The sequence below is a fragment of the Narcine bancroftii genome, chromosome 3 (genome assembly GCF_036971445.1).
Source record: "Narcine bancroftii isolate sNarBan1 chromosome 3, sNarBan1.hap1, whole genome shotgun sequence".
Classification (NCBI taxonomy): Eukaryota; Metazoa; Chordata; class Chondrichthyes; order Torpediniformes; family Narcinidae; genus Narcine; species Narcine bancroftii.
This window is the reverse complement of record NC_091471.1, coordinates 333,881,039-333,897,316: the sequence shown is the minus strand read 5'-3', so window position 1 is coordinate 333,897,316 and position 16,278 is coordinate 333,881,039. Positions and strand designations below refer to the sequence as shown.

Here is a 16,278-nt window from a genome sequence, read left to right as displayed (position 1 = left end):
CTTTTCTTGTGGAAAACCTGATGCGGCCCAGCCTCACCCAGACTCTACCTCCAGCGGCCCCCGGGTAAATTGAGTTTGAGTCCCCTGCTCTATCCTTTGGATGTCTATATTTTGTAGATGTGTTGATAAAAAAAATGAGCTTAATGTAATCAGATTGATGCAGAGGCAAAAGGAAATTAGCCCTATTCAAGAGCCTAACATTCTTAAAGATTGATTCATAATGATGTGAAACAAAAGTCTGCAAACAGGTTGTAGTTAATACAAAAAAGTGCTGGAGAAACTCAGCAGGTCCTGCAGCATCCATAGGAGGCAAAGATATATAAGAACTCGAAATGTTGGTTATATATCTTTGCCACCTGTGGTTGTTGGGGGACCTGCTTCTCCAGCACTTTTGTGAGCACTTTTGTGCATTAACTACAATCTGATTTACAATGATCTCTTTTATCACTATCTCTTCCCTTTGTGATCTTTAGGAGCTTATCCATCCCATGACCTTAGGTTACTGATAGGTTATTGCTGCTGTGACATCAAATGCTTTTTATCTTTCAGCCACAATCAATTTTCATGGGAAGCTGTGGCAAATGAAGAGATGTGGCAAGCCAGGTAAACCAGCTCTTCTCAGTACATACCTAATGGTGTAATTGCATCTCCCCACACTGTTTTCCTCCTTTCTCCATACCTCCCTCAATTCCCATTTCTATCTAAGAATATTATTGGTAATCATCATTCTTTGTAGCTGAAAGGGTCCAAAGCCAGGGCATTTTAAATTACTTCAATTCAACTAATGAACAGTATGATTTTGTTATTAACTAACCATGTAGCTCTGTGCTGGGATGCCAACAGTTCATTTTGATCCAAAAAAGTTGTTTTATTTGCGGATTAAATTTATCATGGGGTTCTCAGAATGAAGAAAGTCTTTCAATTTCAGTTGTCAATTTCATTCTAGTTCAACTAGAATGGGGATGAAAGAAATTCAAGGATCTTTATGCATGTAACTGAAGTTTTTGTTTGCATCTGACTACATTTGACTATTGGAATGTTAATCTTTATAACGGAAGTGCTAGAATATAGAGAAGTTTTACGACAGAATTTTCTAAGATTTGCTTAGATAACATCTATTGAATGGTGAACACTTTTGATTGATGTACCTTTGAATATCAGCATTGGATAGAGTGCAGAGCAGATTAAACATTATTGACAGAACTATTTTTCCAAACTTTATCAGAGATTCTTAGGATTAAATTGGAACCATGTCCTTTTATTGCTTTGTTTGGCTATTCTCAAGAGGAAAATATTTACTTGAATTTAATTTTTAAAAAAATAGTAGTTTTTACTTCATTGACAGCCAAATGAGCAATTTTGATGAAATGGAAAGATAAAAGCACCAGCTCATATGGAATGAGTACAGGACATTGTGTCTTGAATTTGGAGAAAATTAGAAGTGATCAAGGTTGAATTTGACAAGATATGGGGCCCATTCATGGACTATTATCACAAATTGAATATATATGCTCTGAGGGTTTCCTGTCTGATGTCCAGAGGCTGAGACTTCATTCTTTACATATTATTTGCTGGTGACCCTGATTAGTGGGAGGGGTAGGATTAGAATGGATTTTTTCCTTTTTTTTCTTTTTCATTATAAGTAGATTAATTAGGTAAACAATGATTATGCCATATTAGAATATGAGGTGAAGTTTTCATAAGGAAATTTCCATTTTATTCGAGCATTGTGTACAAGACAATGTATAAATCACATATTCACATAATATGTAGGCATAATATAACATGTAATATTTCTCTCTACCAAATCAATAAAAAGTATTTTAAAAAGAAGAAACTTATTGATAGGACAGCAGTTAAAGTGGTACTATAAACTGGGGTTTTACACCAAGGGAATAGGAAACATACTAATGGGGATTAAATGCAAATATGGAACAACTCCCACAAACATCCATTTCTATGACTTGATTATTTTTAAGATTAAAAAATGTCTATCCACATATTCGTTTTGTCTGTGTGTGCATATTCATACATCCATCACAAAAGTACCTTCAGATATTGTGTCTAATTTGGGGTTTTGCAGAATGAAGATGCCATTCTTTTTATTTGAATTGGCCGAGAGCCCAGCACAGCCAGAATCAGTGAAGTTGCAGCTATATACATTGGCCTATCAGGTAAAATTCTTGTCCTTTACCCTTCACCCACTTCTATTGGCCCAAGTTTGGTGTTCGTTTAGCCTCTGTCACTACTGCCTCTCTGACTGATGCTACAAATGAAACCAATTACCCAGTCCTCATTTCCAAACTTTTGCTTTCTCAGATGTATCAGGAGTTGGTCACTGCAGAGAATCATCCTGTTAATTGGCACAAGAACTATGCAATAGTCTGCGAGAGGATGTTGCGGCATAATGCTATTGACCCAGAGTTTCTTCTGTCCGAAACCATCAAACATTTTTCACTCTATGTGGCCAAAGCACCAGATGATGCACAAAGAGATGCCATTATTCAGGTCATTGGACACTTGAAGGAGGAGCAAAAGAGAGTAAAGAAACTGTACAGAGGATGAGGAAAGCATGCCAATACCATAGTCAAGATGATTTTAATTGTTTGTTGATCCAAGCAACCTCAGAATGTATAGACCAATCAAAATTGTTGAGTCTTGCAAATCAGGACTGTACAAAGTCTGTCTGGTGTATGTAGACAAATGGTTTTAACTTGAAAGAATTCTGATATGTAATCACTTCAATAGATAGTTCACCATAGTGGATGAGATTGCATTGTTTTATACTGTATGTCACTTTGAATGATAAATTATGAAATTATATTTTTAATAGTTGACTGTGTTTATTAAAAAGTAAATTGGTAATTTAATAGATCTGAAGTTCAAGATTTTTCATACTGCAATTTCTTTAGGGGCCAGGTTAATGGGAGATTAGTCCAGCATATATGGGTACACAGGATGCAGGTACATTTAGGGTTCCTTACTTGGTCAATTAATCTGGGGACATTGCCTCAATATTTTATCCTAAGAACTCCTTTAGAGTTGGCCTTCCCTACACTGCCATCTATCACTTTTCCATCTTGATATTGCTGTCCAGAATTACTAAGATATGGTCAAGTTTTCTTCCTAAGTCAGAGCAGATCTCCTTGGCCAAAAGTGCATGGGACATAAGTGTTCATGACCTAAGCACATTGTGAGCTGTTCATATTATTAACTAATTCCATCAGGAAAGCACAGTGGATTAACTCATTCACAGAAAAGCACTTTCTCCTTGAAGATGCATGCACCAAGAACAGCAATGTTAGGGTCAAAGCATCCGATTTTCTTGGCTATAGCAGAGTAGTATTCTATTGCTGTTCTGGTGAGGCTGAACCTGAAGTATAGTTTGAAATTCTGGAAAGGTAAGATTATAGGCAAATTAAGTTGTTTCCTCTGGGAGGTGGAACTAGAAGAGTTAGAGGACACAGACTCAAGATTCAGTAGATTTAGGATGGAAATCAGGAACTGCTTTTCCCAGCGAGCTATGAATCAGTGGAATTCTCTGCCAAGGAAACAGTGGATGCTATCTTGTTAAATGTAATTGAGCCAGTTAGATTTTTGCAGTTTGGGAATTAAGAGTTGTAGGAAAAAGGTGGGTGGAGCTGAGTCCACAGCCATATCAGCCATGATTTTGAATGGTAGAGCAGGCTCGATGGGCCAGACGGATGACTCCTGCTCTTATTTTTAATGTAACGATAGAACTTTTATCTCTACCCGAGTTGGCAGATAGGACCATAGTTTAAACAACTCATTTCAGAACAATGGAGCTGCACTGACATATCAATCTGCTCCATGGTACTGTGTTGAGAGTGGGTCTAATCCCAAATTAGAAAAAGATTCTCAATGATCGTGGCAATTTGAAACACTTCCACAAAAGGCAAGGATTCACTTGATTTGAAGGCTGCAGACTAGGGCACAACTAGAAATAAATGTATGTATGCATGCAAATAGCAACTCCAGGAGAGAACAGCGGGGAACAGATTGAACCCAGAACTGTATCCATGTGTAATTAAAACACTCAATTTTTAAAAAAAAGTTTAAATAAAAAAACAAGATAAAGCTGTCTGTAGATAGAAACAGTTAATGTTTCAGCTCAGTCAGCTAGAAAAGGTTGGAAATCGGTTTTTTAAATTGCACAAGCGTGCAATGGATATAGCAAAGAGTACAAGTTGGACAGGCAGAATTGCTACATCGATCGGCCAGGACAGAATGGGCTCCCCTTCTTTGCCCAGAAGCCCGTTTGTAGACCTGCATAAGTTGAGAGCCTGTTGCTTCCCTGCTGGCATGTTGCCAGAGACGATGACTCTTCAGTGCGCTAACTTCACTCCCCTTTATGAGGCGCACTGACATCACTCCACTTTATGAGGCGCGCGATTATTTAAAATAAACAGTTGAAAGTTGACTCTTCTCAGGTAGTTGTGTTCCTTGAGCTCTGCAGTTAGTCCCACTAAATTGGTGATCCCGACAGATCAACGTCTTTTGAGCCCCAACAGTGAAAAAACTACAGAATGGATATGAAACTGCTCACCTTCTGGCCTCACAGACCATGGCCATGATTCCAGCAGGCTGAGGCTCAGTTCCACACTAGGAACATAACAAATGAGGCCACCAAATTCTGACATGTAATCGCCTCATTAGATGAAGATTCGCTGCCAAGGTAGATGCTTCTATCAACAACTGCCCGAGGAGGATAAATACAGTGCTTTTAAAGGCACACCTCCTCACGACTTTTGGCATGTCTGACATGGAAAGAGGCACATCCTTACTCCACCTCGACGGTTTGGGAGACAGACGGCCATCAGAACTGATGAATGAAATGCTTGCGTTAGCAGACGTCTATTTCAACTGCTTAATTAATGTTCAAGGCAGCCTTCTTGGAACGGCTCCCTCGTGACATCGCCCTGCTGCTCCCTTCACCAAAACAATGAAAGTGGCAAGGGAGGCAGACAGACTTCACAGGGTTCTACAGCCTACCGTGGCAAAGTTTCAGTAGGTCACCTTGGACAGTTATCAATGCAGCCGCCAGTTCTACGGCACTCCACGAGCTGCTGAGGAAGAAAAAGCCATGGAGAACAGTGAGTGGTGTTTCTACCAAAGTGGGGCAGGAATATGTCTTGCTGTGTGCCACCGTGCAGTTATGTGGTTGACTCCCAGGGAAATGACAATGCCAACCCACTGATGGCCTCGGCAGTTGGCAAAGACTGGCCTGTTATATATCACTGATCCACGCATGGGATGCAAACTGCTCGTCGACTCAGTTCAGCTCAGTATCTTCCCGCCATCCTCTTATGAGTGGGAATCTCGAATGCCTCAAGCCAACTTGCGTGCTGCCAAAGGCACAATGATTAGTAGTTATGGTTCCAAGTCGATACAACTGGTATTAGGCAACACACCTTATTGCTGGACTTTCACGCTAGTAGCCATAGGGCAGCCCATTTTGGGAGTGGACTTCCTGAGGGCATACCATTTGTTGGTAGACATGAAAGAATGCCGTTTCATCAACACCACTATTCTACTCTTGCCCACTTTCTTCAGGACATCGGCTGGCAACACAGCTGTGTGCACTCACGACTGATAATTTTGTGAACCTATTAGCAGTTTCCTGAACTACTTAACTCCAGATTTCCATTTAGTCTCTCCACGTCATAGAATTACATGCTACTTAACCACCACCGACCCTTCCCAACATTCCAAGGGACAGAGACTTCTCCCTGACCAGCTACTACAGGCCAAAAAAAGGTTCAAAACGATGGAGGAATGAGGCATCATCTGAAGGTCTGATAATCCTTTGGCACTGCCACTCCATTATGGTGCCCAAAGCATTTGGTGGCCTAAGAGCTTGTGGAGATTACCGACATTTCAACGGCACAACTGGGCCCGATAGGTATCCAATACCACACATTCAAGATTTTGCCACCAACCTCCATGGAAAATGTATCTTCTCGAAGGTGGACTTTGGTTATCACCAAATCCCTGTGCACCCAGAGGACATCCCTAAAACAGCCATTATTATTCCATTTGGTTTATTTGAGTTTCTGAGGATGCTTTTCGGCCTTAAACATTCCAATGTTTAATGGACACCTTCACGAGAGATTTGCCTTTCCTTTTTGTCTACCTTGATGATATCTTAGTGGCCAGCGACTTTTTGGGACACAGGATTTCGAATGCAGGCACAACCCTGCTTCCAAAGTATCAGCCATTTGGGCTTTCCAAAAGCCCACTACAGTTAAAGAAATAGAAGAATTCCTTGGAATAGTTAACTTTTGTAACAGGTTCGTCCCAGTAGCTGCCAGGTTCATGAAGCCCTTGTTCCACATCCCCACCGGCAAACCTAAAAAACTGCTCTGAACTACAAAGGCCATAGAAGCATTTGAAAAAGCAAAAGAGGCACTTTCAAAGATAACCATGTTGGCCCACCCCCATATGCACGCCCCACTTGCGCTCACATCAGATGCATCAGACTTCGCCATGGGGGCGGTCCTAGAACAGATACTCAGTGGTCACTGGCAACCCCTGGCATTTTTCAGCTGCCACCTATGCCTGTCTGAATTAAAGTACAGCGTTTTCAACTGCAAGAAGTTAGTGCTTTATCTGGCCATCAAACATTACAGATATTTTCTTGAGCACAGTATGCAATTACACTATACTACGGCGTATCACCTGCAGGCTAATGGAACATTTCCACCAGCATCTGAAACAAGCTTTGCAGGGAAGACTTAACAGACCTCAGTGGGCAGATGAGTTACTGTGGGTGCTGTGGGGAATTAGAACAGCACCTGAGGATGACCTGGAGACCTCTTCAGAATTAGTTTACGGCACTCCACTCCTAGTGCTGGTAGGCATCATTCTTTCTCTAGCCAAAGGTAGATCCTTGGTTACAGAGGAATTACAAGAAGATGGGTTCCCTGGCTCCGGTTTCAGCAACTTGTCATGGATCACAGCCTACACACATTCCTGCTGATCTCGACTCTACTTATGCTTTTGTTCAATGCCCATTCCCACGCTACACTCCAGCAGCAACCTTACGAGGGGCCTTATAAAGTTCTGCAGCACAATGGATCTACGGTGCTATTTTTACATGAGACAGACTGAAGCCTGCACACATGGATATTGCTGAACTGTGCATGTCCAACCTCCTAAGCGCTGGGGACACCATCCTAAAATACCCAAAGTTGTGATGATTCTTGGGAGGGGGGGTGATGTGGCAGAACGAGTGGCCGCACAGCTGGATAAGCAGAATCGCCACACTGAGCAGCTGGGACAGAATGGTGTGGGCTCCCCTTCTTTGCCCAGAAGCCTGCGTTTGCAGACCCACGTGGGTTGAGAGCACGTTGCTTCCCTGCTGGCATGTTGTCAGAGAGACAATGACTCTGCAGCACGTTAACTTCACTCCCCTTTGTGAGGCGCATTGACATCACTCCCCTTTATGAAGTGTGTGATTGTTTAAAAACAGTTGGAAGTTGACTTTTCTCCAGTAAGCTGTTTCTTCAGCTCTGCAGTTAGTACCACTAAAGTAACCAACAATTTGAGTCTGGGCCCTTCATCAGGTATAACTAAAAACAGCTAGGTGCCTGAAAAAGGTGGTGGGGGCTGGTGATGGAGCACATGTGGGTAGTAGAAAACAGTCAAGTGATGGGAAGGGGGTAGCTCTCTGATAGGAGAGGGAAGGGGGGGGTGGGAAGCTAGAGGAAAGGAGGCACAGGAATAGGCAAAGAGACAATATGTTGGCGTGGAAGTTGCAGTGGAGAGTAACATTGCACAATGAAGCAATCTCCAAGTCTGTGTCCAGTCTCTCCCATGTACAGGAGGCCACAATGGGAGCACTGGATGCAGAAAATGACCCCTGCAAATTCACATTAAGGGTTACTTCACCTGGAAGGACTGGTTGGGGCCTTGATTGGTGTTGAGGGAAGAGGTGTAGGTGCAAGTGTTTTTCTCCTGGTCACTGGGGTAGCAACCAAAGAGGCAATTTGTGAGAATGAATGAATGAGGGAGTCCCATAAGGAGCGGTCCAGACAGAAAGCAGAGAGGGCAGAGGACATGTCATTGGCAGAAATTACAGATGATAATGTTGGATGCAGAGGCTGGTGGGGTGGAAGGTGTGAACAAAGGGATTCCTATTTTTGATGTGTCTTAGGGCAAAAGGGAGGCAAGAGAGGAAACCAAGTTTTTTGAAGGCCATTCCAGATGTTCTGGAATGGAAGACCTCATCTTCGTCAAATTTATTGTCACCTGATTGTACAACCCAACGAAACAGCGTTCTCCAGTCCTCAGTAGAAAAATATGCAGACACACAACCAGACATTACACACATACAGACAAATAACACATATGCAGGACAAGTATGATATATATCAAAATAAATAAATATTGTTTTGGACAAATTAGTGTTTTGGATGGTTAATGTGAGCAGTTCCTTTGATTGTTCAGCCTTCTCACTGCCCCTGGGAAGAAGCTGTTCCTCAGCCTGGCGGTGCTGGCTGATACAATGATGTCCCTTCCCCAAAATGAGCAGCTGAAAGGTGCTGTGTTGTGCAATGTGGAAGGGGTCCTCTTCAGACAATCCCAGAGGATCACACTGATGGGGGGGGGGGGGGGGTAGAGAGAGACTCCAGTGATCCTGCAGATTGACCACTGATCCAGTTCCCTACAGCAACAGTACCAAGCTGTGAAGCAGCTGGCCAGGGGGCTCTCAAAAGATTCACCACCCTCTGGGAAAAGCAGTTCCTCATCTCTGCCCCAATATTGAGGCAATGTCTCCCCCACCAATGGATCACAAGACCACATCTTCTGATTATTAAATAGTAGGCCTCAGCTCTGATTTTTCTTTTGTTAATTTTTTTTTGTTTAATATATAAACGTATCCAAAAGCACGTCATCTCAGATACATGTAAAGAAAATTAGAAAGGGTAATAGCCAGTTCTAATCTTTGAGTGAAGGTCATGCTTGGAAAGCAGGCATTGAACAGGAATGCGGGGAGGGGGGGTAGGGCAGTGTTATTCCTCGGGCTCCCCTTCACCCATTCCATCTACCCAACTCCCCCATCATCATCTCTCTCCCGCCGACTCCCTTCCCCCTCCCTCCCCCCCCCACAACCACCGGGGACATTTTTGCGGATCAGAATCGCTCGATACTCAGCGGCCGGGCTGTGCCGCGGCCTCGTCTATCTGATCGGTTCATCACCTCCGCTTTGCCCGGGGCTTGGCCGCCGCTCCGCTCACCGCCTGAAGCTCGCACGCGGGATCTCATCACCTCGGCCCGGGGCCCGGGAATCGCCGGCCGATCAAATAAGATCAGTGTAGGGGGGGGGAGCGGCGACGCGGCCTCGCCTCACACACTCACCTCTCCTCCACCTCTCGCACATACCCGCGCTCCCTCGCACACACTCACTCTCGCACACACCCGCGCTCCCTCGCACACACTCACTCTCCCACACATCCGCTCCCTCTCACGCACCGCGTCGCCTCTAAAAATGGCGCCTCCGTTCGCTCCTTTTATACACTGACGACGAGTTGACTGGCGGCAAGAGTCGCCCTTTGCCGCTCGCTGACTGGACCTCCCACTTGGGCGCCCGCCCACATCGCAGCGAAGTGTCAGTGTCGGGCTTTCTCATGGACACTTTTTCAGCTGGCGTTGGAAACGGCACATAGGTGGTGCGCAATTAAAGATCGGTTATATTAAAATAAAAATAAAGCCCGGGCGTGAGCAAAGTAAACAGGAAGGAAAGGTGGACAATGAGAGGCTGAATGAATCACGGACTGGAGCCGCTTTCAGGTGGCCAGAATACCCGACTGTAAAGCCGCCTATTCGACCCCAATGAAGCTGTCGGGTGGCCACCTGAAAGCGGGGAACCCGGCCAGGAGGAGTACTGACCTAACCCTCCTCCTGCAGCTGTATTCTCCGGCTCCGAGAATCCCCCGTTGCACCTGAAAGCAGCAGTGGGACCACGGAAACAGTCCACAGGAGCCGGCATTCGCTCAGACGCGGCTCTCCTTCAGCTGGCGCGTTCGGGCGACAGAAAGGCGTCTTCTCCGCGGCCACCTGAACCTGTCCCAGCTGCACTCCCCCAGCCGCCTCTGCCGGTGCATGATCTGCATCGGAGCACCTGAAAGCGGCTACTGTGATTGCAGCCAACACACAGTAGTTGCTGGAGGAGCCCCGCCGGCAGCGCTCACAAGGGGTACAGAAGATCGAGACCAACCTTTCGGGCCCAAGCCCTTCCTCAAGGAGTAAGCAAATACTGCCTGAAACGTCAGTAACAGACCTTGACCTCCTGCGGATGCTGAAAGCCCAGCGGGGCTTCTCCAGCAGCTACGGTCTGGGAGTGTTTTGTACTCCATGGTCTGTCCACGTTTGGGACAGGGCCCTTTTCGAGACCATCATGGGAATGGAGATTCCCTCTCTCGTCACCCCTTTATGTTCCGCCTCTCCCCATGTCCTAAGCCACCATTCCCACCCTGGACGCCGAGTCCCTGCAGCAGCACAGTCTTTGCTCGAGATTCCATCTGATTGCTCAAGTACAACCCACGAAACAGCGTTCTTCGGTGAAAAGCATGCAGACACACAACCAGACATAACACACACAGAGTAGGTGCTTTCAAACTGCCTTGTAAAGGCAGCTTGAAAGGGTCCAACCCGGTCAGTGTCGTCCAAAGGCAACCGGGTCCCTGTCCTACCTCAGAGGTAGTCAGGAAACCCAGTTAAACTTACCAGGACATGTTGACCGGCAGTCTGAACAGTAAAATGGCCAACCCACACACTGGTGTCACAGGGAAACCCCTGCTGAAGTGTCTGCAGTGATCGGGAGGAGAGAGGGGTCTCTGCCAGGGCCCGGGGTGGAGAAGTGGGAGAATGTGGGGGGTGGGGGGGAGAGTGGAAGAGTTTGGCTGCTGCGGGGGTGAGGAGAGGGGTCGGCTGCTGCGGGGGCAAGAGGAGAGGGGTCGGCATTGATGGATGGGAGGGGGAGACTGACAGCTGGAGGGGAGGGGGAGACTGACAGCTGGAGGGGAGGGGGAGACTGACAGCTGGAGGGGAGGGGGAGACTGACAGCTGGAGGGGAGGGGGAGACTGACAGCTGGAGGGGAGGGGGAGACTGACAGCTGGAGGGGAGGGGGAGACTGACAGCTGGAGGGGAGGGGGAGACTGACAGCTGGAGGGGAGGGGGAGACTGACAGCTGGAGGGGAGGGGGAGACTGACAGCTGGAGGGGAGGGGGAGACTGACAGCTGGAGGGGAGGGGGAGACTGACAGCTGGAGGGGAGGGGGAGACTGACAGCTGGAGGGGAGGGGGAGACTGACAGCTGGAGGGGTGGGAGGAGGAGACTGACAGCTGGAGGGGTGGGAGGAGGACTGACAGCCGGTGGGGAGGAGGGGAGAGACTGACAGGACTATTTTTTTACCAGGTTTCCCTTTGGATCCTTTTTTGAACAGCAGAACAACGTGAGCCACTCTCCAGTCCTCCGGCACAGTGACATTTTAAATATTTCTGTCAACGCCCCCACTATTTGTTCACTAACCTCCCTCAGGATTCGAGGGAATATTTTGTCAGGACCTGGAGATTTATCCACCTTGATCTTTTTCAATATATCCAACACTATCTCCTCATTAATTCTTATACATTCCATGACCTCCCTACCATATTTCTTCACTTTATCGCGCTCAATATTCTTTTCCTTAGTGAATACTGAAGAAAAAAAATTTGTTTAAAATTTCACCCACCTCCTCTGGCTTTTCACGGACCTTACTTACTCCCTTCCCCCCACCCCCCCCCCCTCCACAATCTTCAAGGGGTCCAATTTTATCTCTATTACTTGTAATGTACCTTTGGATTTATTTTTACTTTGCCTACCAAAGCAGCTTCATATCTCCTTTAACCTTTCTAATTTTTTTGTTTTTTATAAACACACTTTTTATATTCCTCAAGCAGTTCATCCATTCCCTGCTGTTTATACCTGTGGTACACATCCCTCTTCCCCCAAACCAAATTCCCAATATCTTCTGAAAACCAAGGCTCCCTACAGTTTCTAACCTTTCTTTTAATCCTCACAGGGACAGATCGACTCTGCGCTCTCAGAACTTCTTCTTTGAATATCCTCCATTTATACATTACATTCTTCCCTGAAAATAACATCCCAATCCACACCCAACAAATCTTTTCTCATCCCCCTTGAAATTTGCTTTCTTCCAATCAAGAATCTCAACCTTTAGTCCATCTCTATTTTTTTCCATTACTAGCCTAAAACTAATAGTATTGTGATCACTAGACCCTAAGTGTTCCCCATCACAAACCAGGAGGAGCACTGACCTAACCCTCCTCCTGCAGCTGTATTCTCCGGCTCCGAGAATCCCCCGTTGCACCTCTGTCACCTGACCTATCTCATTCCCTAATAGGAGATCCAATACTGCCCCCTCTCGAGTCGGTTCTCCTACATATTGATAAGAAAACTTTCCTGAACACACTTAAGTCTACCCTATCCGGCCCTCTTACTGTATGTCCCAGTTAATGTTCGGAAAATTGAAATGTCCCATAACTACCACCTTATGTTTATTACACATATATGCAATCTCCTTACAAATTTGCTCCTCTAATTCCCTCAGCCCATTTGGTGGTCTATAATACACTCCCATTAATGTATTCATACCTCTGCCATTCCTCAATTCTACTCAAATAGCCTTGCTGGACAATCCCACCAAACCATCCTGCCACAGCACTGCTGTAATGTTCTCTCTAATACACAATGCAACTTCTCCACCTTTTATCCTCCCTGTTTTATCATGCCCAAAACAATGGAATTCTGGAATATTTTCCTGCCAAACATACCCTTCCTGCAACCAAGTTTCACTGATGGCCACAATATCGTATTTCCAATATGTCGATCCATGCCTTAAGCTCATTCTCCTTGCTTTAAAGTATATGCACTTGAGAGAATGTCCTCCACATATATTCCTTTTGTTACCAACTACCTTTACCTTCTTCCCTACTGCATTTATTTTTATGTTCTGTTCCTTCGCTTCCTTCCATTCTAGGTGTTCTTCCTCCCTAATCTCCATACCCTCATTCTGATTCCATCCTCCCTGCCAAACTAGTTTAAACTCTCCCCAACAGCTCTAGCAAACCTGCCCGCCAGGATATTGGTCCCCCTCCAGTTCAAGTGCAGCCCATCTCTTTTGTACATGTCAGACTTGCCCCAGAAGAGATCCCAATAATCCCTATTTCTACCCTCACTAGCACGTAGCACAGGCAGCAATCCTGAGATTGCTACCCTTGAGGTCTTGCTTTTCAACTTCTTCCCTAACTCTCTTTGATTCCTCTTCAGAACCTCATCCCCACTTCTAACTATGTCATTGGTCCCCAACATGGGTCACGACTTCTGGCTGCTCCCCCTCCCCCTCCAGGATGCTGTGGACTCGATCAGAGACATCCCTGTCCCTGGCACCCGGGAGGCAATATACCCCCCACCTCCCCGCGGGAGCCCTGATCTCATCCAGCAAACCTCCCATCTGCTCCCCTAACCAGTGAGTCCCCAACTACAAGAACCTTACTCTTCTCCCCACTTCCCTTCTGAGCCAAGGGTCCAACCCCTGTGCCAGAGACCCAACCTCCATGACTTGTCCCCTGTAGATCATTCCCCAAAAGTAATATATTTGTTGTTGAGGGAGAATGGCTGCTGGGGTACTCTGTACTGCCTGTCTCCCCCCCTTTCCCTTTCCTCACAGTCACCCATTTCTCTGACTCCTAACTTTTGGGGGGTGACTGCCTCCCCGTAACTCCTATCTGTCACTGCCTCTATCCCCCTTATGATCCGCAGTTCATCCAGCTGCAACTCCAGTTCCCTAACCCATTCTCCCAGGAGTTGCAACTGGATGCCCCTTTTGCAGGTGTAGTCATCAGGAACATCTGTGCAGTCCCTGACCTCCCACATCCTGCAATCGGAGTACAGGACCACCCCAACCGTCTCCATCACCCGCTCTTCAATTTAAATTAGAGTAATTAAGATCAACAAAAACAACACCAAACCTTACCTCAGCCTCTGCTTGCCAAAGCCTCAATGCCCCAATCCTTTCCTGTGCCACTCACTCCCTTGGCCATTCCTTTACCTCTCACTCCTTTCATTGGCCCTCTACCAATTAACCTAATTACCCATTTACTGTCTCCCAAAAATCAACTCGCAGCTGCCTCTCTCAGTCCCTCTACACATCTAAATAAATAACAAACAAACAGATAAATAGGCAGACCCTTAAACTCTGCTAACCCTAGTCCCTCTACACATCTAAGTAAATAAACGCTTAGCCCTCCATACGGCTAAATAAATAAATAGCCGCTTAGCCCAATACAAATCTAAATAAATAAATAAAGATTTCGACCATAAGCGACTCTCTTGGGTCCTCACCAACTGAAAAGCAAGGTAACCTGTCCTGCCCTTTTTAAACCTGCCGCCTGACTAGGCCCCCTCCCCGACCTTGGTTCCTTACACTTCGAGGTAAACAAATAAGCAAATAGATCGAATGAATGAATGAATGAATAAATAAATAAATAGGGCGGAATAAATAAATAAATAGTTCTCTGACAATAAATCTGAAATCTGACCTTCTTGACAAGTGAGGAGATGTTGAATGCCTACGATAGGTCACTATAAGATTCGGACCCAGGTAACCGGCGCTGTAATAGTGTTGCGCTAACTGCGATGCTAACCGTGCCACCCAAATGGTGAGGTGCAATTGGGATTGTACTGAAGCCCCAGCAGCTCACAATCTGCATTGGTGGTTTGGATATGGGAACAGCTGCATATACAAGCTTTCTGGATACAAAGCTGGATAGTTGTTAAGTGGGGAGGATGCAAAGTTCAGAGTCCTCTTAGGCTGTAGGGATGTTATTTGTGTTCGGATCTTGGTCCTCACTTAATGACCCGGAGGAGGGAACAAATTGTAAGGTTTCCAAGTTTGCAGATGACACAATAGGTAGCAGAGCACATAGTGATAGGGTCAATGTGATTCCGCAAAGGGCTAAGGATAGATTGAGTTAGTGGGTGAAAACTTCGAAAATGGAGACTGATGTGGGGGAAGTTTGAGCTCATGCACTTTGGTATGAGGACTCAAAAGGCAGATGATCTAAGTGGAGAGACTGAAAATATAAGGCCCCAAGGTGTTCTGGTACATGAATCACACACAGCAGAAGTTGTAAAATCCGGACTGCTAGGGGATTGGCTCAGTCTGGACTTTTTAGATTTTCTGGATTCTCGGGCAGTACTTTTAAAATTCTAATTTAAGAGGAGAGATGAATAGGTAATGTTGATAGTTTATTCATTAGCAAATATAGATTGCTTCAGTTATCAAAACAAGCAGTTTTTAAAGAAAACTAAAGTCAACACTTGGCAAAAAACATAAACGCTAATTTTTTTCACTGCAAAAAAGATCAAATAATGCTTGAAATTATGTTTAAAATGAACATTATAAAAGAAAAATACAGGATACAAATGAAAATCTTTGTGAGAAGATTCCCTGCATTAAGCGTGGTCACTTGTTACTACTGTGCATCTGTGGTGGTTACACGTACAAGCATGCACACAAGAGCCCGCTAAATTTAAAAATGTTGAGTTTTCATAAGGTCTAGATTCTTAGGTGGTCCAAATGTCTGGCATCTGGATTTTTGGACTTCTGCCATAGGCAGCTTGAAATTAGCTGAGAAAGCCAATGGCATGTTGACCTTCATTGTAAGAAGGTTGGAGTTTAGGAAGGAGGTAGTTTTGTTGCCGTTATATAGAGTGTTGGGGTGGCCACACCTGGAATATCGTGCAAAGTTTTAGTCTCCATACCTAAAAATATCGTAGCATTGGAAGCAGTCCAAAGGAGGTTCACCCGGCTAATTCCTGGGATGAGAGGGTTCACCTATCAAGAGAGGCTGAACAGGTTGGGATTGTATCCTTGAACTTTGGAAGAATGAGTGTTGACTTATCCATATACACACGATCTTAAGGGGATATGAAACATGTTGAAATGTTTTCGGTCATAGAACAACAAACAAGGGGGCACTCCTGCAAAATAGGGGTCAGTAATTTGAAATTGAGGTGTGAAAAAATTTCTTCTCTTACGGAGGTGAGTCTCTGGAATTCTCTGACCCTGAAGGTGGTGGATGGAAGTGGAATATAAAATGGAAAAAAAAATTTTTTAAATTATTCTTTTAAATTTAGACATTCAGCACAGTAACCTCCAACCGCCTGTACGTTTTCTACTTCAGGAGGAA

The 16,278-nt window shown here is 45.3% G+C and overlaps 1 protein-coding gene and 1 non-coding gene across 6 annotated transcripts in view; one reads left to right on the top strand and one right to left on the bottom strand.

Annotated features, from left to right (window-relative positions):
- tmem260 (transmembrane protein 260) overlaps nt 1-2,823 on the top strand; it is an 81,726-nt gene extending 78,903 nt beyond the window's left edge. For all 5 annotated transcript variants that reach the window (XM_069929362.1, XM_069929363.1, XM_069929359.1 and 2 more), the window contains 3 exons: nt 550-603; nt 2,084-2,174; nt 2,320-2,823. In XM_069929362.1, the coding sequence (XP_069785463.1) occupies nt 550-603; nt 2,084-2,174; nt 2,320-2,565 (391 nt within the window). In that variant the 3' untranslated portion in view covers nt 2,566-2,823. The remainder of the gene's footprint in view (nt 1-549; nt 604-2,083; nt 2,175-2,319) is intronic.
- Nucleotides 2,824-9,151: 6,328 nt separating this feature from the next.
- LOC138759743 (small Cajal body-specific RNA 2) lies at nt 9,152-9,497 on the bottom strand. The gene has a single exon (XR_011355071.1). It is a non-coding gene; the product is annotated as a small Cajal body-specific RNA 2 (non-coding RNA).
- Between the last annotated feature and the right edge of the window lie 6,781 nt (nt 9,498-16,278).